Genomic DNA, 26643 nt, shown 5'->3' on the forward strand with positions numbered 1-26643 from the left:
GCTGGACTCTGAAATTGACATGGAAAAGTAGGTGTTGGCCACGGCTATCATGGCATACTAGGCTTGGTCTTTTTGCACTTCCAGTACAGTCTTTTTATATCAGGTACAGATAGAGCAATCAGAGGAACTACTTTGCATAATCCTTGATAGTGTATTGTTAACCTCCAGGAACTAGACATACAGGACTGTTAAAAATGAGCAGTGATCTTCTATTGACCGGGAATTCTTTATTGCTTAATGTTTACTACTAAGAAGGGCCTGGGCAATTCCAAAGGCTCCTATTTAGCATGGCCAGTTAAAACTAGATGAAGGGCCAGATTTAGCAGATATCCCCTGTAAAAGGGTAAGGGCAACATATCCTGTTCACACATAATATCCATACTGATTATGCATTCAGGTAAAGGTGAAATGACCACAGAAGAGGCTCTCCAGTTAGATTTTCCAATTCTTAACCTTAGTGTTACTTTGGTTTTCTCCACTATAGCACCTCCATACACAGCCAAGTGTCACCTTTCAGACTTTCAGTGCACAATTCCTATCTTTCCTAGGGATTACTGTTCATTAAGCCCAGTATCTAACAATCCTAAGGAGTTCTACATTCCACCCCCATCGGCACATGTGGCCTAAGATTCCCTGCTGGGGATTGGGCAAACACATCTGACCTCCCATTCATGTCAACAGTTACTCTCCAGGCTTCCGCTGGTATTTACTATGAAAAGCCCTAACTCTTAAACAGAATACTCCTAGCATTCAGTAGTCCCCTGACCTTGGTCTCCAACGACCTGCATGGTTTTTCTAGTGACTGATTTAGTTACTTTGCAAGCAAATGTATCTTTCCAGAAACAGAAGGTTCTCCAGTGACGGATAAATACGGTCTCATGCTTTTTCTCCAACTACCATCTCTCTTTTTTTTAAGGGTTCTGCTTTTACCAGGGCTACTAACAATACCTAAGTCCTCACCACAACTTTCTATCCTTTTTGTTGCCAAAAGTTGTCTTATATATGGGTGGGTGTGAAAACAAACGCTACTGACTAGGCCAATTTGCAATAACAAGAGACTGTGTTGTCAAATCAGAGTTACACAAACCAGAAACCTTACCTAGTATCAAGGTTTACTAATAACTTCAAGGATACAAGCAAAGTGAAGCAGGGACAAGGCCAGGACCATCAGTGTAGCCCTCCAGGTGTTTTCTGGCTACACTGCACATGCTCTGATGCAGGTTAACATGTAAAGTCTCCAAGCAATGCACATGGTTTACATCACCACAGAAGATAGCTACTTCAGTCATAAAACATCTCTATTTCATATTCAGATAGTCACATACCTTACATGACATGTTCCAGGGAGTCATGCCCCCAAACCAAAAGATTCAAATTTGTTTACCAAAATCAATCATAGCCACCAGATACATTCTGCTAAAGGTAGTCCAAAGATAAAGACTCTTCCCCACTAGTAAATACCATTAGTGATTTTGTTTTGTTTGTTTATTTTTGCTATGATGTCTGTAATTACTGTTTATAAGGAAATTATATGAGTTCTTCTTTCTTTCCAGGGGGCTTATCCCAGTTACTGGAAAGAATGGATTGCAGACCTCCTACTGGTCTTTTCGTTCCCAGTAATTATGGGACTTTCTGATAAATAACATCTCCTATGTCCTTGAGAGTCAAGATTTTCCACTGTGGAGGAAAGGAAGCACAGATGAAATAGAGAATTATTATAGTCCTTATATAGTCCTGAATTTGATTTCAAACTATCATAGGTATTAGATATACACACACACATATACATATATATCATTTCCAATTCAAAGAAACTGAGGCTTCTTGAAGAAATGGATGTTCTAGGCATAAAATGTACAAGACAACCCCATATGTTCATAGCAGCACTATTTATAATAGTGCCAAACTGGACACCACCTAACGTCATCAATGATAGGATGGACAATTAAATTGGGGTATATTTCTACAATGGAACACTACACTATAATAAGAAATGAACAAACTATTGCTTCTTTCAATAATGTGAAAGATCCTCACAAATATAATGTTAGCCAAAGAAGACAGACACAATAGAGAATATACTACATGATTCCATCATATAAAATTCAACAGGAAAATCTACAGTTTTCAGTGTCAAGAGAGCTGTTACCTTCAGGAAGACAAGTATTGATTAGGAAGATATTAGTAATGTTCTATATCTAGATTTAGGTGTTGATTATGTAAGTACATTCACTGTGAAAATTCATCAAGTTGTACACTAAGAATCTGTGCATTTTTTTGGTATTTATAATTCAATAAAAGGTTACTTAAAAACAAAACAAAACATGAGGTAGATCTACATTTATTGACATGGAAAAAATCTCTAACACATATTGTTAAGTAAAAAAGGCAAGTTTCCCATCAATACACAGAGTAAGACACCATTCATATCATATTTAAAAACCCATAAAACAATCATAGTATTTCTACACATACATATACACATAGCAAAAAAAAAGTGATCTAGAAAGATGATCAGTCATCACTCTAGTGTGTATCTCTGGGAAAGGGAGTGGTTGGTGGGAGAGGGGAGCATAGAAAACACATGGAATCTTTTCTTTATCTATGAAAATTTAGTATTATATGGTAAGATTGTTTTCATGTAATATTCATATAACTAAAAATAAATATTTCTATATGGCAAGCTTGTTCTTAAATCCAACATGCAAACTGTTCCTTAAATAAGTCTAAAAACCAGAAACTTCTTTAAACACTAAACTGTAAATGTGAAAATTTCATGAGTTCACTGATGCCTGTAAGACACCAAGGATATGTGACACAATTATTAGAAATATATTTTTATACACCCATGTAGAACCAACCCTTTTATAAGACCATTCGGTAATCTAATGGGCCACAAAACTTTGCTTGACCCCCTTTCCCCATGGAAAGATCCTACTGTCCTATTTTTTGTTTAAAACCTTTTCTGAAAATTTTAAATGGGAGGAAAAAAGCTTGAAAACCTATATGGCATCATTTATATGTTTCTGTGTCTTTAGAAGGAACGTGCCACTCGATAAACTTTTGTTTAGAACTGTTCTCAAGAATAACTTTCATCTTTGTACAACTATAGGCAATCAATAGAAAACTGTGTGCTGTAAATGTTAAAATCAGATCTATGCTTTTGCCATTGGGATGCCAAGGACAACTTAGCTCAGTTTTATACTTTACCCAAAAGTTTAATATAGTTAATCACCATCTCTAACCCCTACATAGAGGCACACCCACATCCACACACACAAATGAAACAACACGCAATATCAGTTACATACTAGGACTAAGGTGGCAATAACGTCATATTCTATGGCTCTGTCTTTCTAATAAGGCAGGTTCTCTCGGGGTTCTAATTCATTCTATTCTCTAGTACTAAAGGGACAGAATGTGTACTGTCCAGTGAGACCTCACATCAACTTCATTACAGAACTACGCAATCTTAGAAAATCCAAAAGAGAGAGTGAGAGACAGAAAAAAACGAGAAAGTGCACTTTGTATAGATTCATATAGAAACTCATATGACAAACCTATCTATAGCAAGAAACTGAACTTTAATCATAAGAGGTGCGGAGCAACTTTTTCTCAAAAATGAGAACATAACACCACCTCAATCTTTCTTTCTTTAACAGCTGAGATCAACTGCAGATTCTCTTAAGACAGCTTTCTACTCAAGACAACATCTTGACTTCAACAAGAAGAGAGTAGTAGCTTGGTGTTTACCAAGGAGAAATATTATGGGATCTTTCTTTTAACGCTGTTTAAAATGTGAATTTGTCTGTAAAATCTTCCACCGCTTGAGACCTCGTTATTTCAGAGATCAGCACGGTAAACACTCTCAGACGAGGTACATGATTTAGGCTTTGAGAACCCCGAGGCTCCAGGGCATTTACTATAATAGGTTCATGAAATAAATGTATTGGGCTCAAACCCTATGGTTTCTTGAAAATGAATATAATTATAAAAATTCAAAAACAACAAATTAACTGTGTGTACGTAATATCTATATTTGGATCAGATTACCCCCTGCCTGTTGTGTCAGTGCTAACTGATCAAATGACATTCTCTCAAACATGATTTTCTCACCATCCCCAACAAAAACTCACTACCCTGCTTATTTCTGATATCACAAACAAAGCCAATCATTCTATTTTAGCATCATTCAAAACATGTTTAAAAAACTACAAGGAAAATATCATGTGTTGTGCCAAATACAGATTTTAAGAAACTTCAAAAAAAAAAAAAAAGCCCGGTGGGGTAGTGGTTAAGTGCGCACGCTCTGCTTTGGTGGCCCGGGGTTCACAGGTTTGGATCCTGGGCACGGACCTACGTACGGCTTGTCAAGCCATGCTGTGGCAGGCATCCCACATATAAAGTAGAGGAAGACGGGCACGGATGTTACCCCAGGGCCAATCTTCCTCGGCAAAAAGAGAAGGATTGCCGGCAGATGGTAGCTCAGGGCTAATCTTTCTCACCAAAAAAAAAAAAAAAAAAAAAAAACCCAAACAAAACAATCAGCCTATATTTCCTGTTTCCTATGAAGCTGAATTCCAAATGCTATAAAAAGAACTTAAATTGAAGGACCATAACACAAGACCAGTTTTAGAGGCAGTTATATATTTAGAAAAAAAATCATAAGGCTCACCATTAACCACTCTGGTCAAAATGGTCAAAAACCCACTTTAAAACCTCCCCTTAACTCAATTTCTTCAGCTTGTTACTCCACATTTTTATGTTCTAAATCACTTTTTCTTTTTTTGTTGTAACTGTTTATTAGTGAACTCAGATTATCTGTGTGGTAACAGACAGCTCCCTTGAAAGTCTGGCTACATACCCAAAGCTGCTACTTTGATGATGATTGCTTGAATGTTTGATGATATCATCTCTCGGAGCAAATCTTCCTGGTTTCTCTGCCAGAGGTAAGCTAAAGGCTGGAGATTAAGCCTTTTACACCTATAAAATTAAAAAAAAAAAAAATCAGATGATATCTTAATGTTCTATACTTGGATCGATAGCAAATACTTTGATTTTAAACATAATGCTTCTCTCAAGGATTTTAGCATTTAAAATGCTTTAAAAAACATGTTTTGCATAATGAAGTTTATATATACAACATAAACATATTTAATTTCCACGGGCTATGCATAAACAGATAAAAATGAAATCTCTAGGCAGATTAGAAATATTAATTTTAGTAAGACTCTAAGTTTAGAAATCTATGCAAAAAACCTTCCAAATGCCAATGGATGATTATTCTTGTTTTTAGAACTTCCTTGGGTATCAAAATTGTGAAGCATATACAGAATTGGCAAATAAATTTATCCTAATAATCATATTTTGATTAAATTTATAATACCTATAGTTACATGAACTATTCTTAGATCTACGAACTTGGAAATTTTTTTTAAGAATTTGACTCAGTGAAAAGAAAATAATAAGAACAAAAAGTACAACATATTGAGCACCTAATATGCTTCAGGCATTGTACTACATATTTTACATTACAGGACAGTAGAAAGAATATGGGTTTTGGAGTCAAGACAAATCTGAGTCTGAAACCTACTTCTGCACTCACCAGCTGCGTGACTGACAAGTCAACTAAGCCCTAGGTCTTTAATTTCCTAGTTCATAAGTAGGGACAAAAATATTTCCTTTCAAAGTTCTTAAGAAGATTAAGAAATTAGAAAGGGAAGTCATCCTTTACTCCTCTTTTCTTCACATTCTTCATCCAATCTACTACAATGTAGAATACGATGACTCCCCACCAATACCACTGCCAACCCCCTGGTCTGAGCCACCATTACCTCTCATGTTAATGTCCTCCTAACTTCTCTCCCTGCTTCCATCCTTGCCCTTTTAAAATCAGTTTTCAATACAGCAGCCAGTGTAACCCTTTTCAAACATAAAACAGATAGATCATGGATTCCTCTGCTCAGAACCCTCCTCACCACTCCTAGTAAAAGTTCTTGCAGTAGACTGACATGGATCTGACCCTGGTTAGCTCTCATACCTCATCTCCTACTACTCTCCCCTCCTCCAACCCGCCACCCCTGGCCTGCTCACTCTTCCTTAATAACACTAGCCATGCTCCCTACCTTCTTCACTTGCTCCATACCTTTGTTTAAGTGTCACTTTCTCAAGGAGGACCATAATTGATTAATCGATTAAAAGTAATATAGATAAAGAATGTAGTACAATGCCTGGATAAAACAGATAGTCAATAAATGGTAGTCAAAGCCAAGTGACTTGCCCAAGTCACACAGTAAGTGGCTGAGATTAGATTTCAAATGAAAAATATGGCTCTAAAATCTATCATCCCTAGTGTCCATAAGGTTGCCTGGCTGACTACTCCAGCCCACACTGATCTCTTCTTCTCTCAGAAAATCCCAATACTTAGTAAATGTACCATATGTTTGGTCATTTAGTCACACATGGCCTTAAAAATATCACTATTTTTTCCACGTACATATACTCTGATTTTCAAAGAAACCAAAATCCTCCTTATTACAGGACTGTTTTATATAAATTTCCTTTGTAAAACGTCCAGAACATCTAAAGCAATATTGAACCAGTAAACAAATAGAAAAACAATAAAATTGAAACTACCCATGTAACACAAGCAGTACAGTTCTTGCTGTCTTCTCAACAATGTTTAATGCCTACTAATCAAATTAGTCTCTTTACCTTTTTTTAGCTAAGATTTTTTTTTACTGAAAAAAAACTTTATTCCTTCCTTCCTGTCCTTTGCAAAATTCTTGGTTGTTGCTTTGATATCCACAATCTTTTGACTATTTTTAGACTTAAGTCAAACTTCTTTACCTATTTAAATTCTTTAATAGTTCAAAATATCATGGCTCAAATACACTTCCTCTGTAAAGTACTGCTGCATTTCAGCTTGTGACATTTATTAAATGCTTTATATCTTGAAAATATAATGATGCAACAACACAAACTACAAATTGAAGATAATCTAACTCAAAACTAAGCTTATAGACCAAGTTACAAGGGATTCCCAATTAGATTTCTTTAAAATTTTCAAGGATAAAATTGTTGCATATATGCTTTAAGCTATTATATCTGGGCATTTTAACTGTGTGTTGAAGTGTACCTGAGACAGCATTTCAGAAAAATCTTGCCTCTCTCCATGGGTGTGCTTTGGGCCTTTCTTCCATAACGATATAAGGCAGCCTCCTAATCAGCAGCACATTTTCATTTGGCTTTTTAACTTTAATAAATAGATGTTAGCCCTACCTACAGCTTGGCTAACCATTAAGCCATGTGACGTAAAACTTGATGAGAAGAACATTTTTTCTAATGTAAGGCTTAAAGGATATGTAATCCATCTCCATCTGTAGATGAATTGTTCTCAAATGTAGGCAGGCAGAATGTAAGGAAAACTTTTTCAAAATACACCTTTGCCATCCCCCACTTCCACCTCCACTCTCTATTCTCCAGAGATTCCGATATACACCCAAATATGAGATTATCATATTCCCCTTCACTTAATTATGCTTTGCCCTGCATTCCCCTCATTTACTTTTATAATTTTATTTATTTATTTATTTATTTATTTACATGCAGCAGACAGCTGCATGTCATAGCTGCACATCCCTCCAGTTGCTGCACGTGAGACGCGGCCTCACCATGGCCAGAGAAGCGGTGCGTTGGTGCGCGCCCAGGATCCAAACCCCGGGCCGCAAGCAGCGGAGCGCGCGCACTTAACCGCTAAGCCACGGGGCCGGCCCTCCCCTTTTACTTTTAACATTCCGTATTTTTAACTACCTTAAATTTACTGTGGAATTAGAAAATAAATGAAATAAAAAATAAAACTTAAGTTTTCAAATCTATTAATATGCAAGTTTTTAATGAGCTAGTCAATATGAATGTTTCTTCGTCAAGAATACAAAACTATTAGCTAAATACAGCCCTTATCTTATTTCCATTTATCCTTCTGAATGGCAAAATTATTTATTTCCAGGTGATGCTGTGCTCAAGATTAATACTGGAGTCCACATTTTCTTTTTTGCTAATATAATTATTAGTAAAGTCTCTATACAATATTTTATTTATCCAAATAAATTAAAAATGCCAAATAAATTCATTCAGGTGGTGTTTTGCCAAGCCAACGTTACACAATCAATATTACCATTTGACCTTAGGGTTTTTTAACAGATCAATGGAACTGACTGTTTTGGTATCTGTAGACATAGACAACATTTTCCTAGTGCTACATCCCTTGCGGGGTGGGGAAGATGTGGGGAGCAACAATCTAAAAATTCCTTGAAAGTTGAATGACTATATATATACGTATTTCAATCACATGGATATTTCTGGCCAAGAACTGAATTCTAAGGACCAAAGAAGGGGAGATTCCTTAATAAGCTTTTTTATTTCTTTACAATATTACTGCAATTCTTCTATTAGCTCCTGATTTTTATTACAAATGATGATGCATTAAAAGAGATTAAAAGAGTATACTGATTCAAATAAGGAAAAATTGAAAATAATACTTTTGAATTTAAAAATCTTCGTCTCAATTTTTTATTATAAATAATTGATTTTTCCTTATGATAAGTAAGTTAGAGTTTTCTTCATGTGTGACTTAAGGATAGAAAAAAAGTACAAGTACAACTTTTGTTACTTAGGTAAATACATACAGTTAGTTCCATAGGCATGTAGAATATCATATCTATTTACTATTTGGATACAATCATATTTTTTATTTATTCACATTCTTAAAATACATGTAATTTTAAAATATAGGACAAATAAATGCTCTCACACATTTTCTACTCGAATACGCTGATAGTCAGAAAGTATGGCACCTACTGATATCCCTTCAACTTCTTCTTTTTCCTGAAAATAAAGGAAAAAATTTAACTTTAAAAATAAACAAACATGTGGTTCTACATAATGCTCTGGAAATTAAAAATGAACTGTGTCTCATCTAGAGAACCAACTTGAAGCAGAGTAATTTACTGAAAATGCACTCCACATTCAGGAGAAAAAACACATACATTTAAGTCATCCTCTCAGCTGTGGGGAAAATAATTATTCTTTTTACTAAAAATCCAAATAACTAGAGATCGTTTTCCATGGAGAAGCCAAAGACTTAGGCAGCACTTCCAAAATGTTTTCTCACCTATATTTTTAAATACTCACTCATGTTTGATGGAAATTTTTGAGAAATTTCTATTTAAGGACAATATTTTTCCAGATTAAGTCACTTTTTAAAAAAGTAGATAAGGGAACATATGATTTTTATCTGTATCTTAGGAAAGAATGATTGACATAGGAACATCCAGGAAGCGGAGATGGTAGAGCCATTGCCTGGATAACAGTATAGCACAGTGAATAAAGAATTCTATGATGGGAAGGAAGAAATGAATTATTATCAACAGAGTTACAACTGAGAACATCCAGGAGTATATCCAGCAGAGTCCCACAGGAAAGAGGACTAGTCTATCCAGCATGCTCATTAATGACCTGGAAGTGAATGTAAATTCAAATATGATCAAGTTTGCAGATGATACAAAGCTAGGATGGATTAAAAAGAAAAGAAAACAAGATCAATCAAGTATATAGATGGATATGGACATCTTGGGGATTTGGAAGGACAGGTCTAAGATGAGATTTAATGTAAAGAAGTATAAGATAATACACTTAGGGAAGAATAATACACAATACAGGTATAAACTAGGGTACTGTTATCTAGAAAATAGATATGAAGAAAGTGACTGGGGGGTAATTACTAATAACAAATTGAATAGAAATTCTCTGAATAAGCGTAAAAGAAAATCCATTCTAGCATATGGAGTACAGAAGAAACTACTTCAGAGAGATGACTTCATTATTAATACTCTGGTCTTTCCAAACTTGGAAACCCACAAAGAACAACGTTTCACATAAAAACAAATGTAATGCTTTGAGACATACTGAAATAACCCAGCATGTCCTAAAAGCATGCCATAATAAATAAACAAAAATGCACAACAGGAATCTCTCATGTCTTTAGAGATAAAGCCAATTTAAAATTTCCCCTCCAAAATGATAGAGAAATATCTGCCCAAACCTCCCAAAAATAAAATGATTCTTTCTATTAGATAAGCGTTCCAGGAAAAGAGCTATTTCCTTTACTTTCCTATTTCAGCAACTTTGTGAGAACATTTGCTTATAACCTTTCTCTAACCTTCCTAGCCATTTTCTTTTCATAAAAGTCATTGTATTCATTAGAAAAAGTCGAGCCATAGTGTTCCTCATTAAATGCAAATAAGGCATAGATCATCGAGTAGTGAACAGTGTTATCAAAAGATCAAAATCTGTTATATTCTTATACCATGTAGTTGTTTATCTGAAGTTCTACTGCTAGAACATACAAAATACTGAATATTATATATGTGTGTGTGTGTGTGTGTGTGTGTGTGTGTGTGCACGCATTTCTCTATAGATCAAGGAAAGAAAGACAAGAGACATTGGTGTTTTTCTTCTTAACTAAGTCAAGCCACTGTTAAATAATAATTGGCATTTATTATCCATTTAAAATGTGCTAACGTTCTATGATTCTCATTTAATGCTCACCACAACCCTAAATTAATTATTAGTTAATTCTTCTTAGTCTACATGCATTCTCTGGAATTCTCTTCTACTTCCATCTCTTTTATTTTCTATTTGATAATACCTATCTAATCCACTCTGGAATTATACACCCCGCTGAATTCTGACTGTTCTTCAAAACTAGGCCTAAATATAGATCATTCATTTCTTTTATGTGAGAGTCTTTATTTTGACAAATAAGTGCAGTATAAAAATTTGACCTTAAAATTAAAAAAAAAAGCAAGTAAAAATAAATACATTTACAAAATTACTGTAGAAATAATACAAAAGAGGGTTAAAATTCTCGATGAGGAAAAACCAAAATGTGTTCAATTGTATAAAGGCTCTTCACTTGCAAGAAATGGAGATAAGGCTAAAGACTCAGTTTGGTTTCACTGCTGAAAAATATACAAAATAACTTAGAAAAATCAAAGTCAGATGTTGTGAGTCCTCTACTTGTACCTGCCTACTCTTGATCTGAGGAAAGTTGGTAACCACAGGATGTGGCGGAGCTGACAACAGGACAGCCAAGAGTTCTCCATCTGGGATTCCATAATCTAAATACAGCTCTAACTAATGATTTGTTCAAAAATCATGATTACTACTACCCATTAGAAATTCAGCCCTATCACCTACTAGCTCTGTGATTTTTGAACAGGTTACGTAATTTCTCTGTGTTTCAGTTGCCTTATTCATAAAGTGAAGATAATAATAGTTTCTGTTTTCTAAGGTTATTATGAAGACTGAATAAAATAATCCAGATAAATAACAGTGTCTAGCACCTAGTAAGTCATCAGTAAATATTTTCTTCCGACACTATCATAATCTTCTTCATTGTTACTACCACTTCTATAACTACTTCTGTTACTACTTCTACTATTACTACTACTGACTACCACCATCACCACTACTACTATTACTATTATGGGATAAAGGCCTAACTTGACAGACAAAGCCCTTCACTCCTAGGTGTTAACCTCTTGCTCATTATCACTTCTCAACACTAGCCTACTAACCTGTGATGGTTAATTTTATGTGTCAACTTGACTGGGCTAAGGGATGCCCAGATATCTGGTAAAACATTACTTCTGTGAGGATGTTTCTAGAAGAGATTAGGATTTGAATTGGTAAGCTAAGTAAAGAAGATAGCCCTAATCAATGCGAGTGGGCATCATCTAATCCGTTGAGGGTCTGAATAGAACAAAAAGGCAGAGGAAGGGCGAATTTGCTCTCTGCTTGAGCTGTAACATCCATCTTTTCTTGCCCTCAGACATCGGCACTCCTGGTTCCTGGGCCTTTAGATTTGGACTGGGATTTACACCATTGGCTCCCCTGGTTCTCAGGCCGTCGAGTTTGGATTGGAACTACATCACCAGCATTCCTGGGCCTCCAGCTTGCAAACGGCAGAACACGAGACTTCTCAGCTTCCATAATCAGATGAGCCAATAGCTCATAATAAATCTCTTTCTGTATATATATATATATATCCTATTAGTTCTTTTTCTCTGGAGAACCTTGACTAATACATAACACTTGACATTCAACTCTACAGTCCAGTTACAACAAACTTTTCCAAGGTAGTGAGTCCTGAATAATCCAGAGATAAGTAAGATTTCTTTTGAATCCTTAATCATTCAGAATATACCACTAACTTCAAAGAAAGGCAAAACAGACCTTTAAAAGATAAAGATCTATCAGAAAAATCAATCTGCTCTGTAGAAAATATAAAGCTAAGCTCAAGCTCTGACCCATGGCCCATATCATTTGGGGAAAAAAGACAGTAAATTAACAATAGTAGCAACATAACAGCAACGGTAGTGTCAGCAGAGAAACAAGAGAAAATGACAACTAGAATAAAAGATTCACTGAGGCAGCATAAAGATAGAGCCAAATAAATCACCTTGTGCCATAAGTGAAATAAAAATGAATGTGCTGGGCCAGCCCAGTGGTTAAGTTCGTGTGCTCCACTTCAGCAGCCTGGGGTTTGCAGATTTGGATCCAAGGTGCAGACCTATGCACGGCTTATCAAGCCATGCTGTGGCAGGTGTCCCACATATAAAGTAGAGGAGGATGGGCACGAATGTTAGCTCAGGGCTAAACTTGGAAGGAAGGAAGGAAAGGAGGGAGGGAGGAAGGGAGGGAGGGAGGAAGGAAGGAAGAGAGAAAAATGAATGTGCTGCAGAAAATAGTTAATATAGAATCTGAGACCCAGAAATTTGGCCAGATTCAAACCAACTTCCTATGATCCAATTCCATGCATACTCAGCAACTTGCAGACTCTAATTTAGGTTGCCTTATTACTTTCAAACCCAGAAAGATTATACTAATCCATCAAAAGAAGCCATTCTCATCCATTTAACACATATGGTCTACATTATAAATTAATGAATTCGCATTCTGGCTTACCCATTAGTCTTAAATGAATTTCGTTTGTATTAGTCTATACCAGAAAGACTGATAACTTCTTGGTGCATTGTCAAAATCAAGTCTCTGGCCTGGAGAGTGTTACCACAGTGCTCACCAAAATAATATTATCAAGCTTAATCAGCCATGTAACCCCCTGCAACAATAATACTAATGGTCATGTCATCATTCTTTAATTGCTCACGTAATATTAAAACATACAACCAAAAATGTTTTATATGTTCATACCATGTACCAGGTTCATGAGTAAGATTATCCCTACTGTTGTGGGAGGTTTGGGCACCAAAATGAAGTAATCAAGAAAGCGACATGAAAGTGAAAAGCTGGGGAAAGTCTCACAGAGCAGGTGGCTTTAGGGCTTAATCATCAAGAACATACTTGATTTTGTTGAGAAAGGAAAAAATGGTAGCAGGAAACAATTCAGACAGAGTGAAGAATATGAGCCAAAGGAACAAGATAGAGGGGAAGTCAAGATGGCGGCAGAAGCAGACTCGGAACTCACCTCCTCCCGTGGACACAGCCAATTTACAACCACTCGTGGAAAAATTACCCCGAGACAGAATTGAAAACTGGATGAGAGGAACTCCTGTAACAACAGACAATCTCAATTGAGGTGGAAGAGACAGAAACTCTCTTCTAGAGAGGAAAAACGCCGCCTTCACAAGCCGCCAGCTTCACGGCCGCCGGGAGCAGCTCACAGGTACGCAGCCTCCCTGGAGGCGCGGGGCCCCGAGCCGGGAAGCGCCCCCGCTGTGGGCATTGTGTGGACCCAGCACAATCGAGACCAGCGGCATAATATCTGGCTTTGCCTGCTACTAAAACATTGGGGAGTGCCCCCAGAAAACCCGGTTCACAAAGAAACTAAAACTGGCTGTTAAAGGGCCTGCGCGCAAACTCACCCGTTTCAGAAAGCATCCTAAAATCACCAGAAAGAAAGGTACACAGTGCTGTGGTGAAAAGAGACTCACCTAATAGACCCTCAGTGCATCTTGGTGAGGGGTGAGACCTCTCCAGGGACTGGGACATTGGTGGCGGCCATTGTTGTGGCCTGGTGTGGGCGTGCTGACACAGATGCCATTGAAATTCTCGCTGGGGCCTGCTAGCCCAGAGTCAGCTCCACCTGCTAGAGCACCGATTTAATCCAGCTCAGCCAGGGCAGGCAGCCCACCCTAGAGACTGGCCCCACCCAACAACAAGCCCTCAGGCAACTTGTGGGCCTGCATAGATTGGTGACTGGATTCTCTGCAGCCTGGCAACTGAACCGACTTCAGTGGGGCAGGGCGTGCGCGTGCACAAGGAGCGGGTGGAGAGTGTGGGGCGGTGGCAGAGTGTGTGGGGCTCCCGCCGTGGAGAGACTGGGTCCGCTTGGGGAGATCGGGGCGCGCACACGGGGCAGGACTGTGTTGACTGTGTGTGTGGACCTGTGGGCGGCAGGGTTTTTCAGCTGCAGAAGACTTGTGCTTCTCAAAGACCCACATAGCGGGTTTGACCCATCTTCCAAAGACTGAAACAATTGGGTGCTCCTGTGCCTGAGGCCAGCCCCACCCAGATGCAATCTTCAGAGAGCTGACAAGAGACCTAATAGGCTAGAGGCTTACAGCAATTGTAAGGCCCTGAGCCTAACAACCTGCCATGCTGGGGGCCTACTCACTTAAAAGAAATACTGCAACACAAATGTGGTATTAGAACTTGCAGCCAACTGTGCTGGGGCTCCCCACACCTGATAAAGAGACTGAAGGGCCCACAACAACTACAAGCAGCTGAGCATTACAATAGCTGGCCAGGAGCATAACTTGGCCTCCTTGGGTGCCTACAGGGAGAGCAAACAGGCTACAACAGAAGGACACACGTAGCCCACATAGAGGTGACCCCTGGAACATTGAGAACTGAGGGAAGCACACTGGAAGCCTCCTAAGGCATCACTTACATAAGGTCACCTATCCAAGAGCAGGAGACGTAGTTGACCTACCTAATACGTAGACACAAGCACAGGGAAAGAGGCAAAATGAGGAGGCAAAAGAATACATTCCAAGTAAGGGAACAGGACAAAACCCAAGAAAAGGAACTAAGTGAAACAGAAATGAGCAACCTACCCGACAGAGAGTTCAAACTAAGATTGTTAAGGATGGTCACTGATCTGGGGAGAAGAATAGATGAACTCAGTGAGAATGTCAACAAAGAAATGGAAGATATAAAAAAGAACCAATCAGAAATGAAGAATACAATACTGGAAATGAAAAATTATTAGAGGGACTCAAAGGCAGAGTAGAGGATACAGAAGAACGGATCTGTGAGCTGGACGAAAGACTAGAAGAAATTACCCAAGGTGAACAGGTAAAAGAAAAAAGAATTAAAAAGAGTGAGAACAGTCTAAGGGACCTCTGGGACAACATCAAGCACACTAACATCCATGTTATGGGTGTCCCGGAAGGAGTAGAGCGAGACAAGGGGGCAGAGAATCTATTTCAAGAAATAATAGATGAAAACTTCCCTAACCTAAGGAAGGAAACAGACATCCAGGTACAGGAAGCACAGAGAGCCCCAAACAAGATAAACCCAAAGAGGCCCACACCAAGACACATCATAATCAAAATGTCCAGAATTAAAGATAAAGAGAGAATCCTAAAAGCCGCAAGAGAATGTCAAGTTACGTACAAAGGAAACCCCGTAAGGCTATCAGCTGACTTCTCAGCAGAAACCTTACAGGCTAGAAGAGAATGGCACGATATATTTAAAGTGCCAAAAGGAAAAACTTACAGCCAAGAATACTCTACCCAGCAAGGTTATCATTCAAAATGGAAGGAGAGATCAAAAATTTCCCAGACAAGCAAAAATTAAAGGAGTTTGTCACCAAGAAACCAGTGCTACAAGAAATGTTAAAGGGACTGATTTAAGGGGAAAAGAGAAGACCACAAATAGGAAAAATTATCTATTTCCATGATAAGAACGTAATGGATACAAATGACAAAAAAGAGGTTAGATATGATATCAAAAACATAAAAGGAGGGAGGAGGGGAGTTAAAGAGTAGAGCTTTCAGACAGAGGTCAAACTAAAGTGACCATCAATTCTGTATAGAAGAAGAAAGAAACTGAGAAGGACTACTAAAACACTGAGGGAAAAAAAAAAAAGTTAAAAGATGGCAGTAAGTACATACTTATCAATAGCTACTTTAAACGTCAATGGACTAAGTGCTCCAATTAAAAGGCATAGGGTGGCTGACTGGATGAAAAAACAAGACCCATATATATGCTGCATGCAAGAGACACACTTCAGACCTAAAGACACTCACAAACTGAAAGTGAAGGGATGGAAAAAGATACTCCACGCAAATGGTAATGAAAAGAAAGCTGGGGTAGCAGTACTCATATCAGACAAAATAGACTTTAAAACAAAAACTGTAAAAAGAGACAAAGAAGGGCATTACATAATGATCAAGGGAACAATCCAACAAGAGGATATAACACTTATAAATATCTACGCACCCAATGTAGGTGCACCTAAATATATAAAGCAATTATTAACAGACATAAAAAGAGAAATAGACAGTAACACAATAATAGTAGGGGACTTGAACACTCCACTTACACCAACGGATAGATCATCCAAACAGAAGATCAATAAGGAAACATTGGCCTTAAACGACACACTAGAACAGATGGACCTAGTAGATATATACAGAGCATTCCATCCAAAAACCGAAGAATACACGTTCTTTTCAAATGCACATGGAACATTCTCCAGGATTGATCACATATTAGGCCACGAAACAAGTCTCCATAAATTTAAGAAGACTGAAATAATACCAAGCATCTTTTCTGACCACAACAGTATGAAACTAGAAATCAACTATAGGAAGAAAATCAGAAAAGCCACAAATACATGGAGATTAAACAAAATGCTACTGAACAACGACTGGGTTAACGAAGAAATCAAAGAAGAAATCAAAAAATACCTGGAGACAAATGAAAATGAAAATACGACATGCCAGAATTTATGGGATACAGCATAAGTGGTTCTAAGAGGGAAGTTTATAGCGATACAGGCCTATCTCAACAAACAAGAAAAATCTCAAATAAACAATCTAACAATGCACCTAAAGGAACTGGAAAAAGAAGAACAAACAAAGCCCAAAATCAGTAGAAGAAGGGAAATAATAAAAATCAGAGCAGAAATAAATGAAATAGAGACCAAAAAAACAATAGAAAAAATTAATAAAACCAAGAGCTCGTTCTTTAAAAAGATAAACAAAATTGACAAACCTTTAGCTAGACTCACCAAGAAAAAAAGAGAGAAGGCACAAATAAGTAAAATCAGAAATGAAAGAGGAGAGGTTACAACAGACACCTCAGAAATACAAAAGATTATAAGAGAATACTATGAAAAGCTATATGCCAACCAATTCGACAATCTGGAAGAAATGGATAAATTCTTAGAATCATACAACCTTCCAAAACTGGATCAAGAAGTAGAGAATTTGAATAGACCAATCACCAGTAAGGAGATCGAAACAGTAATCACAAACCTCCCCAAAAATAAAAGTCCAGGACCAGACGGCTTCCCTGGTGAATTCTACCAAACATTCAAAGAAGACTTAATACCTATCTTTCTCAAACTCTTCCACAAAATTGAGGAGAGGGGGAAGCTCCCTAACTCATTCTACAAAGCTGACATTACCCTGATACCAAAACCAGACAAGGACAACACACACAAAAAAGAAAATTACAGGCCAATATCACTGATGAACATCCATGCAAAAATCCTCAACAAAATACTAGCAAATCGCATACAACAATATGTTAAAAAGATTATACACCATGATCAAGTGGGATTTATTCCAGGTATGCAGGGATGGTTTAACATTCGCAAATCAATCAACGTGATACACCACATTAATAAAAAGAAGAATAAAAATCACATGATCATCTCAATAGATGCAGAGAAAGCATTTGACAAGATACAGCATCCATTTATGATAAAAACTCTGAATAAAATGGGTAGAAAAGGAAAGTACCTCAACATAATAAAGACCATGTATGAGAAACCCACAGCTAATATCATCCTCAATGGTGAAAAACTGAAAGCTATCCCTTTAACAACAGGAACCAGACAAGGATGCCCACTGTCACCACTCCTATTTAACATAGTACTGGAAGTCCTAGCCAGAGCAATCAGGCAAGAGAAAGAAATAAAAGGGATCCAAATTGGAAAGGAAGAAGTGAAACTGTCACTATTTGCAGATGACATGATTTTATATATAGAAAATCCTAAAGAATCCACCAGAAAACTTTTAGAAGTAATAAACGAATATGGTAAAGTTTCAGGATACAAAATCAACATACAAAAATCAGTTGCATTTCTGTACACTAACAACGAAGTAGCAGAAAGAGAAATTAAGAATACCATCCCATGTACAACTGCAACAAAAAGAATAAAATACCTAGGAATAAACTTAACCAAGGAGGTGAAAGATCTCTACATTGAAAACTATAAAACATTTCTGAAAGAAATTGAAGAAGACACAAAGAAATGGAAAGATATTCCGTGCTCCTGGATTGGAAGAATTAACATAGTTAAGATGTCCATACTTCCTAAAGCAATCTATGGATTCAATGCAATCCCTATCAAAGTTCCAACAACATTTTTCACAGAAATAGAACAAAGAATCCTATAATTTATATGGAACAACAAAAGACCCCGAATAGCTAAAGGAATCCTGAGAAAAAAGAACAAAGCTGGAGGTATCACACTCCCTAATTTCAAAATATACTACAAAGCTAGAGTAACCAAAACAGCATGGTACTGGCACAAAAACAGACACACAGATCAATGGAATAGAATCGAAAGCCCAGAAATAAACCCACACATCTATGGACAGCTAATCTTTGACAAAGGAGCCAAGAACATACAATGGGGAAAAGAAAGTCTCTTCAACAAATGGTGTTGGGAAAACTGGATAGCCACATGCAAAAAAATGAAAGTAGATCCTTACCTTACACCATACACAAAAATTAACTCCAAATGGATTAAAGACTTGAATGTAAGACCTGAAACTGTGAAACTTCTAGAAGAAAACATAGGCAGTACGCTCTTCGACGTCGGTCTTAGCAACATCTTTTCAAACACCATGTCTGACCGGGCAAGAGAAACAATAGAAAAAATAAACAAATGGGACTACAGCAAACTAAAAAGCTTCTGCACAGCAAAGGAAACCATCAACAAAACGAAAAAACAACCTAAGAATTGGGAGAAGATATTTGCAAACCATACATCTGATAAGGGCTTAATCTCCAAAATATATAAAGAACTCGTGCATCTCAACAACAAAAAAACTAACCAACCAATTAAAAAATGGGAAAAAGACCTGAACAGACATTTCTCCAAAGAAGATATACAGATGGCCAATAGACACATGAAAAGATGTTCAAAATCATTAATTATCAGGGAAATGCAAATCAAAACTACAATGAGATATCACCTCATGCCTGTCAGAATGGCTATAATTAACAAGACAGGAAACAACATGTGTTGGAGAGGATGTGGAGAGAAGGGAACTCTCGTACACTGCTGGTGGGAGTGCAAACTGGTGCAGCCACTATGGAAAACAGTATGGAGATTCCTCAAAAAAGCAAGGATAGAACTACCATATGATCCAGCTATTCCACTGCCGGGTATTTATCCAAAGAACTTGAAAACACCAATTTGTACAGGTACATGCACCCCTGTGTTCATTGCAGCGTTATTCACAATAGCCAAGACTTGGAAGCAACCTAAGTGCCCATCAAGGGATGAATGGATAAAGAAGCTGTGGTATATATACACAATGGAATACTACTCAGCCATAAGAAACGATGAAATCCAGCCATTTGCGACAACATGGATGGACATTGAGGGTATAATGCAAAGTGAAATAATTCAGAGGGAGAAGGTCAAGTACCATATGATTTCCTTCATTAAGTAGTAGATAATAAGAACAATAAAAAAACACATAGAGACAGAGATTGGATTGGTGGTTACCAGAGGGGAAGGGGGGAGGGAGGAGGGTGAAAGGGATAATTCGGTACATGTGTGTGGTGATGGGTTGTAATTAGTATTTTGGTGGTGAACATGATGTAATCTATGCAGAAATAGAAGTATAATGACATACACCTGAAATTTTTACAATGTTATAAACCAATGTTACTGCAATAAACAAAAAATTAAAAGAACATATAAATAAATATGAGGAAATTGACATATATATTAAAAAAAAACAAAGTAACAAGATAAGGGGCTTAGCATCCATGCGATGGTCAGCAGCGTGGGGGAGCTGCAGCTGAAAGCACATATTAAGCACATATCAAGAAGTAGAAGGAAAAAAGGCTGGAAAAGTAAGTCGAGATCAGTCTCTTCAGAAACGCAGCCCCCATCCTGAAGGCAATCGAGAGCCCCTCTCTGTAGGATTTTTTTTAAATCAACTCTATTGAGATGCAGTTCACAAGAGTAAACTGCATCCATTTAAAGTGCATAATTCAATGAGTTTTGAAAACTGCACACACCAGTGAAACTGCCACCACCATCAAGATACAAATCGTTTCCGCTATACCCAAGAGATACCTTGTGCCTCTGTGCAGCCCAGTCCTCCCTTCACGCCTGGCTCCAGGCAACGACTGATCTGCTTTATGCCATTATACATTAGTTTGCATTTTCTCAAATGTTATATAAATAGTATCATACAATGTGTATCCTTTTGTTTCTAGCTTCTTTCACTCGGTAAAATAACTTTGAGATTGATCCATGTTGTGTATATCCATAGTTCATTCCTTTTTATTCCATTTTACTCCACTGTATGGATATACCACGTTTATCCATTCACTTGTAGATGGATACTTGGGTTGTTCCAGTTTGGAGTTCTGACGAATAAAGCTGCTATGAAATTTCCTATATGTCTTTGTGTGGATATATGTTTTCATTTCTCTTGGGTCACTAAGGATGTTAAGGAGTAAGATATTTACAAGTAGAAAGATAAACCTGGTGACAGCGTGAAGGATAGACTAGAGAGGAGAGAAAGAGAAGAAGGAGCCTAGTTTGAAAGAACTGAAGAACAGAGATAAGAGGCCAAATTCCAAAAACAATTGAGACAAAATTAACAGGACTTGGGAACCATCTGAACAGAGACAAGAAGTATACATAAAGGGTGGGACCAATGATTCTAGCTTAAGTGAATATTAGCCAAGAAAGGAAATACATGTCTTAAAAGAAAATACTGAGTTTATTTAGCTTTGCATATGTTATGCTCAATTTGTTTGCTAGGTATCCAAAGTAGATATTACATGAATACTCTGGTGCTCAAGAGAGTATAGAGAAAGGTGTGGGTGTTGTCAGCATATAGGAGAACTTGAAGCCAAAGGAGCAAACAAGGACCACAAGAAACAGCACATAGAGCAAGAAGAAGGCTCAGCATAAGACTGCAAGGATACAGCAAAACGTAAGGAGAGGGAGAAGAAAGAGAATTCAGCGAAGACATTGGAAAAGAGCGGTCATGATAATAAGAGACACAACCAGAATACAGTAATGGTGTGTGCACAAATACAGAGAGAGTTTTGATCAATGAAAAGGAAGGATAAAGTAACAGTATTATGAAGTGCCTAGTATATACCAAGACTTGTGATAGGTACTTCGTATATCTTATCTCAGTTAGTCCAAAATACTATTAAACTGATTTTATATGTGAGAAAACAAGGACATTAACCCATTCGAATTGACATAGCTGGTTAGTAGAGTAACCAACCTTTAAATTGAGGCCTGTCTGCCAACCACACCACTGGCAGCCACAGTGCCCTTTCTTATATACATAGAACAATATGCTGTAGAAAGGTCAACAGAACCACTGTCTTTTACAATTAGGAGGTTAATTACGACTAGTGACGGGAAAGTTTCAGTCATGTTTGATGAAAGCAAGAACAAAACATTTGACATGTATCATTGCCAAATTCTTCAACGAATGAATTTTAGATCCTCAATGAAATAAATATGATTAATTAATCAATAAATGTCTAATGCTAAATTCAACACAATTCATAAAATTTGGGGAGTTGAACAAATATTAAATTATATTCCTGTCATCAAGATGACCAGAAGGTAAGCAAGTAGTTAAGAACAAGGGCGAAGAAAATAAAAAATAATAATAATAATAATGTCAGTAATAGAGAAGTTAGAGACAAAGACTGGACCCTAAATAGTCTGGGACGTTGCTAAGCCACAGGGGCTCTCAGACACAAGTGGAAACTATTCAGCTTAGGCCATTACCACTATCAATGATGGATTTATAAATTCAACTCAGGAAATAATCAAGTCAGCAATAGCATCACTGAGTAATAATCAAGTCAGCAATAGCATCACTGAGTACTAAAAACAGCCATACACAATGTCATTAAACATTTATATTAGTTACTGCTCTCAATAAAGCTCCAAGGTAGATTATCATTATCTTCTTTGTTTTGTAAATAGGGAATGGTAAGAGATTTTTACAAAATCGGCTATGACCAGATTAGCCAAGCAGACATCACAAGCCCATTTGTTGCTTTGATCACTTTTTTCCCCAAACTTTGTCAATGTGAAACACACCTGCAAGACTGCTGAGAGGCTAGTCCAGGCAGCTGTCTGACCTACATGGCCAATTGTAGCAACAGAGAGGGCACTTGCAAAAGCAAACAGATACTCACAAACTGCTACACACACCTTTATTATTACGACTATTTCTACACCTACTCGTACACAAAAGGACAGTTATACCAAGGATTTATTCAGAGAAGGCCAATATATCAACACTTTGTTTAAGAATCCAAGGGCTGAATACAGATGGTCAACCATGCTTCTCAGAATACACATTTAATTGTTAATGTGGAAGAATCTCAGCAATCTGTTTCTCCATTGAGGTTAGGACTATGTAGCAAATAGCTGATTTATTCAAAACTGGGAGTGTCGGTATGCACGCACATGCACACACATGATGTACATGGATAAATAAAGCCAAGCCTTTGGCCTTTTAAAGAAAATGCATGGAATTTAGTTGTAATGAGCTTGTTTTAAGGAGAGAAAGACTAAGCCGCCTTCTGGAAGGATACACAGTACACCGCTAATAGTGATGACTTGCCCTGGAAAGCAAGATTGAGTGAAGAATGAGGGATAGGGGTAGGGACTTCCACTTTTTACTTTATACACCCTTATATTTCTTGATTTTTTTTTTAACCAAGAAAATATAATATGAAATTTCTAAAAATATACATTAAAAAGAGAAGAAAGGATAATTCTCTTGAATAAATTATTCAGTTCTACATAGAAGGAAAGTTATATTTCTCTACCAAGGTTCCAGCATTTGAGTATCCTAGGTTAAACACTTTTGACTTTTGAGATAGGTTACAGCAGAAGAACAAAGATAAAAAAGACTTCAGTTGAAATGTTTCTGGAGAAGAAGACAGGAATTAGCAGGTGACTTCAGGCCTAGCAGCTTGAGAATAGCCATGAAAAGTATCAATACCTTTCCCTGGACAGATTCTAGCGCCTGTCAAACCCAAAACCTATGTACAGCTCCACAATGCCAGTTTTAGTAAGCAGAAAAAAAAAAACAAAACTCACCATATCGGCTCTACCAAAAGCAGCTGCATCGAGGGGGAGAGAAGAGAGAACAGAGCACCCAAGATACAGAGGAGATAATTTTGGGAAAAAATTTATCACAAGAGAAAAAGTGAAGTTTTAGAAACTATCATGTATACAAAACAGAATCTAAAGAAACAATGGATGAAATAAAAGGAGATGAAAAGAAAATGTCTGAAAAGAAAGGCAAGCAAAAATAACAAGAGACCTAGACTTTTTAGAGAAATATTATAAGGAAAAATATAACCACAAAAATAATTTTGGCATTAGAAGTTACAAAGATCCATAATCTATAACACAGGAAAACAAATTAGCAAAGTGTAAGATACAATGAAGACACTTGCTCAGATCACAGAAGAAACAATAAAAAAGATGAAATTTTGTACAAAGAGACAAGGCAGAAGGGGAGACAGCAGAAATCCAGTAACTGTAATTAATATTGCTAAAGGAGAAAAAGCAATGAATGAAATACAATAAATAAGCATATTAGGAGAAAATGTTGCTAGAAGAAGGCAGACCTGAGCCTTAATGGAGAACTAGTAAAATTAACAAAGACAGACCAACCCCTGGACATATGTTGCCAAAGGTTGCATTTTAGAGACAAAAGAAGACTAACTCTAGGAAATATAGATAACTGTTCACAAATCCTCCCTCTCTGAAACCAAATTGAAAGAGGGGGAAAAGCAAGAAACCTAAAAAGAAAGAATAAATTTTCACTTCCAATGACATTAGGGAGAAGCCTATACTACAAAGCACAGTTGCCAAAACGCAATACAATTTGCATCAAAAGGAAAATGCTGTGAGTCAAACCACAATCCTCTGCCTCAAGACCCCAGTGCTGATTTGTAAAGTAAATGCAGAAAATTCTAAGAAGCTCACCAATATCTCCCAACTTGAAAAGATGAGGATTAGATATGCACTAACAGGTATTCAGACGTATTATGAAGATGCTGTAATTAAAACAGTGTGGTGCTGACTCGGAAATAGTCAAATCAATGGAACAGAACAGAATGTACACAGAAGACCTAAGTGTGTATAGAAATGTGGCATATGATAAAATCGGCAGTGAAAATTGATGCGAAAAGACTCTTTATATAAAAAATGATATTGAACAACTTGCTAACCACTTAGAATGAAAAAGAACTTTAGAAATTTAATCCTAGGGTTTAAATATAAAAATAAAAGCATAACCATATAGAATACATAGGTGAATTTTTCCTGCTCTTGGGAAAACCATTCTAAACATTTAGGAAAGAAAGAAAATAAAAGCCTTCCTTCAGGCTTTTATTGGACTAAGGATCATGAACTCTATCAATCTCTCAATATTTATACCCATAGACTCTGCCTCTTCCTATGAAAATGGGTAAACTGACCCTGCTCCTAAGTGTCCCTTTGCACAGGATCCCAGTCCATTTGGATGGCTTAAGAACTAACCCTCTTTTTTCTCTGCACCATCAATGGTGCTCCTAGTTCATGTTTATCATTACATAATATGTTATGATAGCTGCGGAAAACGTATGTCCTCTCTTCCAGGTACCACTATATCTCTCTATTAAAGTAAAACTCTTCAAAAGAGTTTATATATTCTTCTTCATTTCCTCATCACCCATTGTCTTTTAAACCCACTCCAGGCAACCTTGGGTTCCCATTAGTATACTAAAATCTCTCTTATCATGTCAACCAGTGACCACTAAGTTTGTCAAATTCAATGGTCAATTCTCTGTTCTTACCTTACTTGATTTCTTCCTCCTACCTCAATGGCTATTCCTCATTCCCCCTTACTGGCTCCTTGTTTTCTTCATGACTCCTAAAAATTAAAGTGCACAGAGCTCAGTCCTTGGCTCTCTTCCCTTCTCTAGTTATTTATTCCCCAGGGATTTCATCCAGTTGCATGGTTCTCAATATTATCTACAATTTAATAATCCCTGCTTCTCCCCTGAGATACAGAATCCAAAAGTCCTCTCTAATGCCCAACTGGGTGTCTACAAAGTATCTCAGACTTGAAGAGATTAAAAATAAAATTCTTGATTCAGGCGCATACACCCATTCCATACGGAGATCCTTCCATATGGCTCCTCATCTTAGGGAATGGCAATAAATATATATTTTTGTTTGGCCAAAAATCTTAGAGTCATCCATGACTTCTCTCTCCCTTATGACCTACAACCAATCAAGTAGTTCCATTAGCTTCATCTTTCAAAAATATCCAACCACTTCTCATCTCCTCCACCATCACTCCTCTAGTTCTAAACCACTATCACCTCTCAAATGGACTACTGCAATACAGTCATGTGCCATATAATGACATTTTGGTCAATGATGGACTGTATATACGATGGTGGTCCCATAAGATTAGCACTGTATAATATAGGTGTGTAGTTGGCTATACCATCTAGGTTTGTGTAAGTACACTCTATGATGTTCGCACGACGACAAATTCACTTAACGATGCATTTCTCAGAGCGTATTCCCTTGTTAAGCGATGCAAGACTGTAGTTTCCTGACTGGCATCCCTCAAGTCCACTCTTCCTCACTACAGTTTATCTCCACAGAGTAACCAGTGATCTTTCAAAAAATAAACCATAACTTGTAGCTCCCTGACTGAAAATCCTCCATGGCTTCCCATACTACATAAGAGTAATACCCAAGGTCCTTGTGGATAACACACAAGGTTCCATACGACCTGGGCTCTGCTAACTTCTCTGACATTACCACCTACTACTGTCCTCCCGCTTCACTTCAATGATCCACACTAGACTTCTTGTCATTTCTCAAACATCTGAGCTTGTTTCCATCTCAGGGTCTCTGGGCTTACCTTTCCATGTGCCTACATACGTCTCCTCTGGATATTTGTGTGGCTTGTGCCCTCACTTCTTTTGGGTCTTTGCTCAAATATCTCAGAGAGGTCTTCTCTAACTTCTCTTTCTAAAACAGTCCTCCTACCCCTTCACCGTCACTGTCTA

At 37.3% G+C, this 26643-nt stretch overlaps 1 protein-coding gene across 1 annotated transcript in view; it reads right to left on the reverse strand.

Annotated features, from left to right (window-relative positions):
• The window catches only part of DPH6 (diphthamine biosynthesis 6), a 164354-nt gene that overhangs the window by 59807 nt on the left and 77904 nt on the right, over nt 1-26643 (reverse strand). Inside the window, exons 4-5 of the mRNA XM_058541175.1 lie at nt 8813-8886; nt 4865-4983 (exon numbers count right to left, since the gene is read on the reverse strand). Of these exons, the coding sequence (XP_058397158.1) occupies nt 4865-4983; nt 8813-8886 (193 nt within the window). The remainder of the gene's footprint in view (nt 1-4864; nt 4984-8812; nt 8887-26643) is intronic.

The sequence above is a fragment of the Diceros bicornis genome, chromosome 5 (genome assembly GCF_020826845.1).
Source record: "Diceros bicornis minor isolate mBicDic1 chromosome 5, mDicBic1.mat.cur, whole genome shotgun sequence".
In the NCBI taxonomy this organism is placed as follows: Eukaryota; Metazoa; Chordata; class Mammalia; order Perissodactyla; family Rhinocerotidae; genus Diceros; species Diceros bicornis.